The sequence below is a fragment of the Panicum virgatum genome, chromosome 2K (assembly GCF_016808335.1).
Source record: "Panicum virgatum strain AP13 chromosome 2K, P.virgatum_v5, whole genome shotgun sequence".
In the NCBI taxonomy this organism is placed as follows: Eukaryota; Viridiplantae; Streptophyta; class Magnoliopsida; order Poales; family Poaceae; genus Panicum; species Panicum virgatum.
In genome coordinates, this window is record NC_053137.1 from 63,420,816 (window position 1) to 63,430,036 (window position 9,221).

The window sequence follows — 9,221 nt, forward strand, 5'->3', positions numbered from 1 at the left end:
TAAAACGCATGAAAACTAAATTTATCACAATAATATAAGTACATAGTTACAATCCATAGACCATAATATAAGTTTACAATACATAAATTGCATAGTGCATATGAAAGCCCAAGTTCAATCTAATAAACAATGTCTATGTATATCACGTAGTACTTAATAAGTAACAAAGATATGATGAAAGTACAAGGAGAAATAAAGGAGACCTCTCATTCCACCCAAAAAGTATATTCTTTCAACCCTTTGATAGTACGGATACTAAAAAACTATAAATCCTATCTCATTAGACTACAAATAACCTTATTTTTCAACTAAAATGCAATTTTAGCCTATCAAATAATCTTAGATTTGAGTGTGTTCCAGTCCTATTTGCTTAGAAAAACACCTAGTTTTTATCATATTTTTTCCCATTTTTTTTGAATTTTTCAAATTTAAAACGGAAAATTCCGAAAATTTCAGGAATTCCATTTCCCGGCTACTACCGGAAACGGAATATATTCCGGTTTACCGGACGGAATTCGTCGAAAAGTTTAACCCTGGTTGCTAGTGGCTGATGCTAGTTTGGTGTAAGAGAAAAATACTGTAGATTGGCTGGAGAAGTAGCCAGCAGAACAGATGAATACTCCGTTTTACAGGAGATATCAGCACCATTTACTCGACGTATTGACAGAGGTGTGGTGTTTGTGTGATGGAGACCAATTTAGAGATGTATACGTTTCGGTGGTCGATAAATTAAAACACACTTGCTACACAAACTCGATGACGACCCAAATCCAACAAAAGATACTATCGCACGATGATAAGTTTATTCATGTATTTATTTGTCGACAATGACAGTGATGTTTACCGTGGCTAGCTAGCTAGCTAGCTCTCTCTGTATCTTTATATACTAGCTTCTTTATCAAAAATAGATAGATAATAAAAAGGGCTAGATCCAACACGCAACCATGGCTAACGATTTATATCAGTTCAGTGTTATCATTATGTTACTACATATTATGGTTGCTATAAATTAAAGCAGCTAGCAGCAGAGCTGCAGACGTGTACTAATTCTCAAGCGAGATTTCATCATGTAACCAAAACCAAACACATCTTGGGACGCCAATCGAGAATCATATATATTAGAAGTGTAGAACCACAAGTAGGAAAATCTAAAGGAAAAACAAACCGTCAAGTCCATCATCAGAAAGGAAAGGGCGCCGGCGCCGGGGAGCAAACAGCCGAGAGAGCTACGTGTAAAAGCACAGGAAGGTCCACCCGGAACGCTCCTTGGCCACGAGCGCCGCGCAGAAAGGCCCCTTGCACAAGTTGGGATCAGAATATTGCCCGGAAGCTGGAGCCTTTTCAGTCTCCCCCTGCTAGTCTGCTACTTGCATGCTTGGTGCTCTTTTTCTTCATTCATTATCCTCTCATCACATCGTCGTCGCCCTTCGAGATCTGGAGATAATGGAGCCCCGCGTACATGCATCCGCGCGACAGTTTATGTTATCCACCGACCACCATCCAGTGTCGCCACGACGCCAAATTGCAGAGTTCATGCACCTGGAGCCGGTACAATTCCTGCAACTTGCCTCTGATAATCTGTGCTCAGGCGGCCATGCATAATTCCGGTGGTCGCGCTTTAATTTGCAGGTTGGGAGGGAGGAGTGATAGATATAAACCATGCTAGATATACAAATGCACTTTTTCGATGTACCCTTGCTAGTTGGTTGATGGACATCTTATTTCCTTTAATCTTTTTTAGTTGATTGATCAGTTGTAAGCTGGTAGGGACTAGGGGCGATGAATCTATTTGCGTAACTTCTGTATGCTAAACACGGAAATAATTTGGCAAAATTTTAGTCAAAACTTACAGAGTCTATTAGCTTTATTAAATCAGAACATTATTTTGGAGCGTTTCGATATTGTCCGTGGTTTTTCTTTGAGAATACCCACGAGAAGCACGGATGTTGATTCGCTTCTTCTTCTTCTTCTTTTTTTTTTTTTTGATGAGGAGGTGTTGATTGGCTTCTACTCCCGGGACGAAGCTGGACCGGAATTCCATGCTTAAAAGCCCATCGCGGGCCGCGATGATGGTTTTGGGCCCATGTGGCTTTCCGCCATATAATATAGGCCCATTTAACATTTGCACCAGCCCATTAACTGGCGGTGTGGGGCAAGTGCGGCCTGGTTGCTCTCTCGCCACGGCGTGTCCAACCTTCCCCGTCTCGCCGCTGCCGCCGCCGGTGGCCTCGCCGTGCCATTCCCCAATGCGGGGCAGCCGCCGTCGTCCGCCCCACCTCGCGGTGGTGTTTGGCGGCCTGTTGGGTGATGCATTTGACGAGGTGGGTGGAGGCGAGGTGTTCTCCGGGATTGCTATTGTCCGTTCACGGTCACTACTCACTAGCCGACCTGGTATAGTGGCGCGGTGACCACGTGCTCGACGAAATGCTTGCGAGGCCCGAACGCGCACTGGGCGGCAGAGAGCGCCTGCTAGTCCTACGTGCTGTACCATGGCCTGAGCAGAGTCCCGCATCTTGGGCGCGCGTGCCAGCCGGTGGCGTCTCCCACCATCGGTTCCGGCTCCTGTTGCCGATGACCCGCCGATGGGACGCTGGTAACTTATTCCTTGCGTTGACGCGGCGGCGCCGGCATTCCATGTGCGGTGCCGAGAGGATTCGACCCAAGCTCAGGAGTCAGGGACTGTTCGTCCTTCGCGATGACGCATACAAATCGCTCGCGAGGCTGTTGCAGTCTACTCGCCTTCACGGTGCCATTGAAATCTTAACAGTGCGGAGGTCTGAAGGGCATTAAGCGCCGGAATTCTACGAAAATCATGGTCAAATCAGTCCAGGTGGTGGATCATTGCAATCTTGGGCTCTTGGCCTATTCGCTGTGCTCGCGCGGTTTGGAAAATGGCAAGCGTGCATGCCGGTCTGGTGTCGGAGGTATGCCTTGCTCTGTCACTTTCAGAAAATGCCTGTTCTTATCTGTTCAATTCATCTCTCTTCTGCCGATTTGCATCCTGTGCCATGTCTCTTGTCCTAGATGATCTGGCACTGACTCATGTACAGTTATACCGTTGATAATCGTCTGTCCTTATGCTGAACAGAAACCTGACCTGCTTGTGCACAGACTAAAGACCCTCCAGTGCAGTGTCGTATGTAGTCTTCACAAAAATTACCGATTCCGGTCATTACTGGGTGGGTGGGGGTGGGAGATAATGGTAGGTTTTGTTGATTATCCTTGTGCGAATGTCAGGTTAGAACTGTTGGCGTTCTTTTATCTAAATAGCAAACAATTTCGACTACAATTTTAGAACTCCAAGTTGGTGTCATCACCGTTCTGGTAGAGTGGCAGAAAATATCTACTTATCTAAAATAGTATGAGATGGTCGTGTAATATTTTTTTAGCAAAGGTCGTGGAATACTGGAATATAGAAGCCAAATGGCCCCTTGTACCTGAAACAGGTGTGTATGGAATTAAACTATTGCTTCATGAAAGAAATAGCAGCTTGTGTAATCTGGAATAACAGCATGATTCAGTCAAAAGAACATCACACCATACAGAAGAGTTTACTAAGAATATTATATATAGATTGCCTCGCTTCTTCTGGTGTTGAGGATCATTTATATTCCTTCTACAGTTTAGTCTTCAGCAAAATATAAAAGGTTACATTTACTAGAGCCTAAGCTTCTTAATGGAAACAACTACTACCACGCATAATTCAGTTTATACTACTGAAAGAAAGCTGCCTCCGAAGCTTCCATTGTCCTAAGTGCAGTTTCTCCGTAGCCCCACCGTCTATGACCTCGTCGATAAGGTCCTTGAAGATGTATCTTTCGATTTCCAAAACCATGCCATGTAGTTCGGTGTCAAAGCTCATCCAGTCTTTTGTTTCACCTACTATATTCTCATCTGCTAGCATGTTTTCATTCTCATCCTCTTCGGAGCATTTTGTTAGCCTGCCATCAATCTCAGTGCACACGTCCCTGAATAGTTGCCACCCACTTAACTTCTTCGACTGAAGAAATTTTACTGGCCGACTTCCAAATCTGCAGATGTTCATCTTCTGTGCTATGGTTTCGTTTACCATGTCGAACACAAGTCTTCGGTGAACCTTTCCTGTGCAAGGCTTAGAGCATTTCTTAGCTCCATTGACAGTTTGAAATTCTGAAACAATGTCTGGTTTTGTTTGTTCAAGAATGAGGAAGAGCTCTGGATTGATCAGATAACCTGATAATCGGAGTTGACCAGGTAATGTTGTGAAACTAAGTTCTTTATGCAAAAGACCAGATGCCACTAGTATCTCGTAGATATACTGATGATCTTTATTTGCAGTGACTGATGCCATGACTTCTTTGATGTTTGCAGCTTCCTCGTTCATTGATTGCAGTTGCTCAAGCTTCTGGATGAGGACTTCCAGGTTTTCTGGTTTAATCTGGTTGACTTCACTGCTCGCCTTAGACTGTGGTGTGTCAGGCAGGCTGTTTGGGTTCCAGCACTCATCCGAAGAATGTGTCTCGCCATCTGAACAGATGGTAATAATGATATTTTCAGAAAACAATGCCCAATACACCACAGAAGTATTTAATGTACGAAATGAAAAATACGGAATTCACTGTCAGACAAAGCATATATCAGACAGGAGAGATGAAAACACTGGGCACCTACAGAGCCATGGAATGATACACACTAGATGTATTTGTGGAGGGGGACATTGGTGGGCACATCTACTCTAGCATGTATGCCCACCAAAAGACATATCGTGCTCCTGCATAGGCAGTGCTGCGTGTGGGGTTGCAACCACGCACTGTTGAGCACATCTAGCTGCTGTGGTTCCTCCTAATTGCAGGACCACAAGCTACCTGGTAGCTTTTATTGCAGATTATCTGTCACTAGCGTTATCAGCACACTGACAGCTAGCTATGCTTGTCCTTTGAGTAACACTGTGCGATTCTGAATTGAATAAGACCAAACAGTAGGATCTATCATGCTGGTGTTCTTGCAGGAAACGGCTGGGTTATCTAATGCAGATTAATGATGGTAAACGAAGAAACCAACTTCTCACCTTTGAATGAATCTGAGATCCTTTTATGATAGAAGGATGTGTCGAGGACAGAGACAGGACTCGGGATGTTGTCCAGTGAATGAATATTTTGGTCTGAACACAGAACTGAAGGACCCTGAAAGAAGATAGAGGAATTACTCACTAGTAAGTACCTTTGTGGTAGACAATGAATACAAAATACATTGAAAGTTGTAGAACTATATGGTTTCTTGATATATACTTCTTGATATATGTACCTTGTGACTTGATGTAACGCTGCATGGTTGAACAAATGATGAGCTGACACCTGGAAGCTTTGGACAATCCATGATACTGACATCAACTTGCTTTGCTAAGCTGATTCTGCTCCCTGTACTCGGCAAGACCTCATCACGGTGGCTTTTCACCTGAGAAGGCTTTGATCTCATTCTTCCTTTTGGGGATACAGCTTCATTGGACTTCTTGCTTGCAGATTTTGGTGAGACCGGTGGGCGAGACCTCCTTTCGGACTCTGCTTTCTTTTGCACATTTCTGGGACTTGATGAACCTGTAGGCCTCGGTGAGCTGGCACTGCTGACAGGTTCTTCTGACTTCGATTGAGCTCTGGACATCCGAAGATGAATCTTGTCATTCGTGCCAGTGCAAGATGAATCTCTGGCCTGCAACTTCCTCAGGCTTCTGAGGCCGGCAATAGGAGCAACCGAAGCAAGTGAAATACCAGACTTCTCTGTAGTTCTTGCAGGCTTCATGACCACAATTGGAGGCTGGAATTTTCCAGGGTCAGCGGTTAGATCATACCCTGTCCTCTGAACAGCCACTGATCCGGCATTGCTGTCATTCTGGCTCTTACCATCTTTTGCATTCAATGCACCCAATATTCTCAGAGCCCTGAAGTCCTTGTTATTACACTCTAAGAAGTCAAGGCCCCCAAGCCTTCTTTCTATATCAGCATAGACAGATGCAGTTCTTGACCTCCCTTCAGCTTCTCGACATTGTTGTGCTTTGGTGTTGTTGGCACTTCTCTCCTGCTGCCTCCAAGGAGCAGCTTCTGTGAGAATTCTTGGGGAAGGCTTGGTTTTGAGTGCTGAAGAGTCATTCTTCAGCTGCAGCATGCGGGAATCCTGGCAATTGCTTCTGGGCGAACGTGATGGATGCTCATGCTGAGTGGCTTGTGCAGGTCTCGGTGATCTTGAAGTCTCATGGTTATCAGCAGTCAGCACCCCTGTAGCATTTGTTCCTTCTTCCAACCCCATTAGCTTGGCGATGACACTGTTGGCTCTCCTATGGCTTGGGGAATCTTGAAGCCTCAAAGTATCCAAGAGAATATCATCAGTCCTCTTGTAACTGAAGTTCTTCTGGCGTGAGCTTGGACTCAGAGACTCCTTCCTACTGTCCAAGGACAATCTAGGAAGTTCTTTGAGCCTTGCGGAAGGTCTCTTGCTTTCCTGAGGTTCGGCTGGCCGCAGGAGTCTTCGGTCATCACATGAGAAGCGTGACTGCTCCTGCAAACGCCTGTTAGATTCAGTGACAGTTGCAGGAACCTTTGTACTCCTGTCAATCCCAATGATACAGGTTCCATCCATTGATTTCGACAGCAGCAGTGGCCTCGGTGAGTCCTTGTACTGCCCATTTCTCCGTGCCTCCTGCACCGAGGTTTTTACAGTTAGGCCTCCAGAGTCCCTGTTGATGGAGTCCTTCACTATGTCTCTGAAACCGACATTAGGATGCCCAGACTTGGTGTTCATGTCACTTTCCTTCAAGCTTGGCGAACTCTTCAATGACCTCTGCACAAAGAGCTCCTCATTGATGTAAGGAAGCTCCTGCTGGACTGATTTGTTGCCATCAAGCGATGAAAAAGATGAGCATGAAGAGGAGGAAGAAGAAGCTCTTGATGATTCGATTGAAAGACCGCTGTTCTCAGTCGTGCATTTGCTGAATGTTTTCTCCTGCAAAAGCAAATTATAGGTTAGTGCCATCTTGTTTATGCATTCATATAGTACTTCTACTAGATGTGTAAAATGGTTTCCCCGACCCCCCCCCCCCCCGGGGGGTGGGGGGGTGGGGTGAGTTGAGGCCAATAGAGGCAGGAATATTACCAGAACGATCTTTGAGGTACTTGAACTTTGAACTGGAACATTGCTGCTGCTCTTTGAAACAGTATTGTCTGGATAACATAAGGAGGTATTAGAACAAAATATCTAAACAGAGAAAATAGAGAAATTTGTTATGCCATGCTGGTAATACACAACATTGACAGATATGGTGATGAATTATTTACTTAAGTTCGTTGATACATGAATGGAATTATTACAATCAAGTGTTGAGCTGTCCTCATCAGTTAATCTGTCATTTAGAAGGTTTATTTTTTAAAACTAAATGTTAGGCTGTCCACTTCAGATAATCTATCATTATTAGAAAGGTTTAGTTTTTTAAAAAACTAAATAAATGTTAAGCTGTCCTCTTCAGTTTGATTATATAAATGAAATTTATAATACACTGTTCCGCTGTCCTCTTCGGTCAGCATGAATAGTTATCCTCATGCCATTTTCCGTCACTAGGTACCCAAATAATCATCGTTGGATGCCATTACGTCGATGTCCTGCTCATCTATTGCTAAAAAGCATCATGTGCTGTCATTAGTGCATCCTTAAGTAAGTGTTTTATGATCACAGTTACTACGGTGCTACGGTCAACTGCTGCTATAGTACACATGTTCTCCTTACAGCATATAACTCGCACAAAAAAAAAACTCCTAGTCTCCTGTCGGTAAAAGAAGATACATATATTAAATTTGGATTACGGTACCAACATGACAATTTATTTTGCAACACTCACTTTACAGGAAGGTGGTTCGCCCATGCTGCAAGGCAACCGGTTTTTATACTCCTGAGGGGTTTTACCAACCAAGGTATTTTGTTTTTTTTTATAGTTCGTTCGTTGTTCTTTGCTGAACCTTCCAACTGTCGATCTTACCAAACCTTGAATAATAGCATGGAAACGCATTTTAGTTTTCAACGCACCCAAGTAGCATGCTTTTTTTTGGTCAAAAAACAACTAGCTTTCTCATCTCAAGTCAACAAACCAGAATGAGCTAAAAGCCCCGCGAACGTGAGTAAAAACTGGATCAATTGTTGAAAGCAAAACACCAGCAAAGTGAAAAGGAAGAAGAACAGGAAGAAGACGACTTCGCTAAAACTTTAGCAGAGCAGGATGATGCAGAAAGCAGTAAGCAAGCAGCCCGGGAGCCGGGAGGAAGTCATTTACCTGGAGCTGAAGGCGGAGGAGGCAGCCTCTTCTGCGCGTGCCGGCCGCCGCGCCGCCCGCCACCGGTGATGAGCCGCTGGCGGTCGAAGATCTGGAATATGCCGGCCATGCACCCCATTTGGCGGTCGAGGTCCCGCGCGTCGTCGGCGAGGACGGCGGCGCCGCGCATCCTCGCCGGCATCTTCTCTCGGGGCTCCAAGCAAGCTTTTACCTTCGTTCTCGGCCCCGATCAGGCGCCGAGGCAAGTTGGCCGCCCAAGGCGATCACCAGCTCGCATTCAGAGCGCTAGTGATTGATGGCCAGGCCGCAGCGCACCACCACCACCAGCAGCAGCTGCAGCAGAATCCAGAGAAGCTTCCGAAGCAGAGTGGGGAGCCAATCACGGCGGGTCCAGGTGCAGGTGCAGGTGCAGATATAGAAGCTGGAGCCTCACAACTCTGGCTTCTCCAGGTGCAGATATAGAAGCTGGAGCCTCACAACTCTGGCTTCTCCAGTTCTCTTTCTCACGCACGCACACTCGCCTTCTCTTGTTGGGATGGGCGAGTTCAGACGAATGTTATCATTGCGGCGCCATGCAGATGCAGTGCAGGCTGCTCTCGTGAGAGGAGGGAAGGGGAGCGAGGGAGAGGCCTGTGGATTTAAGAGGGGAGGCCGACGGGCTGGCTGGCTGGGGTTGCCGGGTTGGGGTTGCCTCGGGTTGCCTGCCTGGGGGTGCGTGTGCGGTGGGGTTGAAATAAGGGAGGGCGTGGTGCGGATGGGGGGGGCACCGGCACGGCGTGTTGGGGTGGGTCAAGCCGTGTCCCGGGTCCTGGTCCTGCCTGCTGCGCCCTACCCGCATCCATCCATCCATCTGCCGCCGCTGCATCACACGCCATGTGAGGGGCTGATCATTGCGGGTGTGCGCCGCCATGTGATGCCTGTCAGGCCAGGC

General features: G+C 46.2%; 1 protein-coding gene across 2 annotated transcripts; it reads right to left on the minus strand.

The window, feature by feature from the left end:
- Positions 1-3,495: 3,495 nt before the first annotated feature.
- LOC120694151 (protein LONGIFOLIA 2-like) lies at positions 3,496-8,991 on the minus strand. Of its 2 annotated transcripts, none has more exons than XM_039977315.1 (5): positions 8,291-8,991; positions 7,089-7,190; positions 5,284-7,001; positions 5,048-5,162; positions 3,496-4,506 (listed from the first exon to the last, which is right to left on the minus strand). In XM_039977315.1, exons 1-5 carry the CDS (start codon positions 8,469-8,471, stop codon positions 3,704-3,706), a joined length of 2,919 nt encoding a protein of 972 aa, XP_039833249.1. In that variant the 5' UTR covers positions 8,472-8,991; the 3' UTR covers positions 3,496-3,703. The 2 variants fall into 2 exon arrangements, with proteins under 2 accessions (XP_039833249.1, XP_039833253.1); XM_039977319.1 differs by having other exon boundaries at positions 3,520-4,506; positions 5,284-6,972; positions 7,123-7,190.
- Positions 8,992-9,221: the final 230 nt, after the last annotated feature.

Coding starts and splice junctions, on each gene's coding strand:
- LOC120694151 (XM_039977315.1), bottom strand. CDS start 8,471: ATGCCGGCGAGGATGCGCGGCGCCGCCGTCCTCGCCGACGACGCGCGG. Junction 7,191..8,290: donor TCCTCCGCCTTCAGCTCCAG/GTAAATGACTTC, acceptor TATGTTATCCAG/ACAATACTGTTTCAAAGAGC. Junction 4,507..5,047: donor GATCTCAGATTCATTCAAAG/GTGAGAAGTTGG, acceptor CCATCTGTTCAG/ATGGCGAGACACATTCTTCG.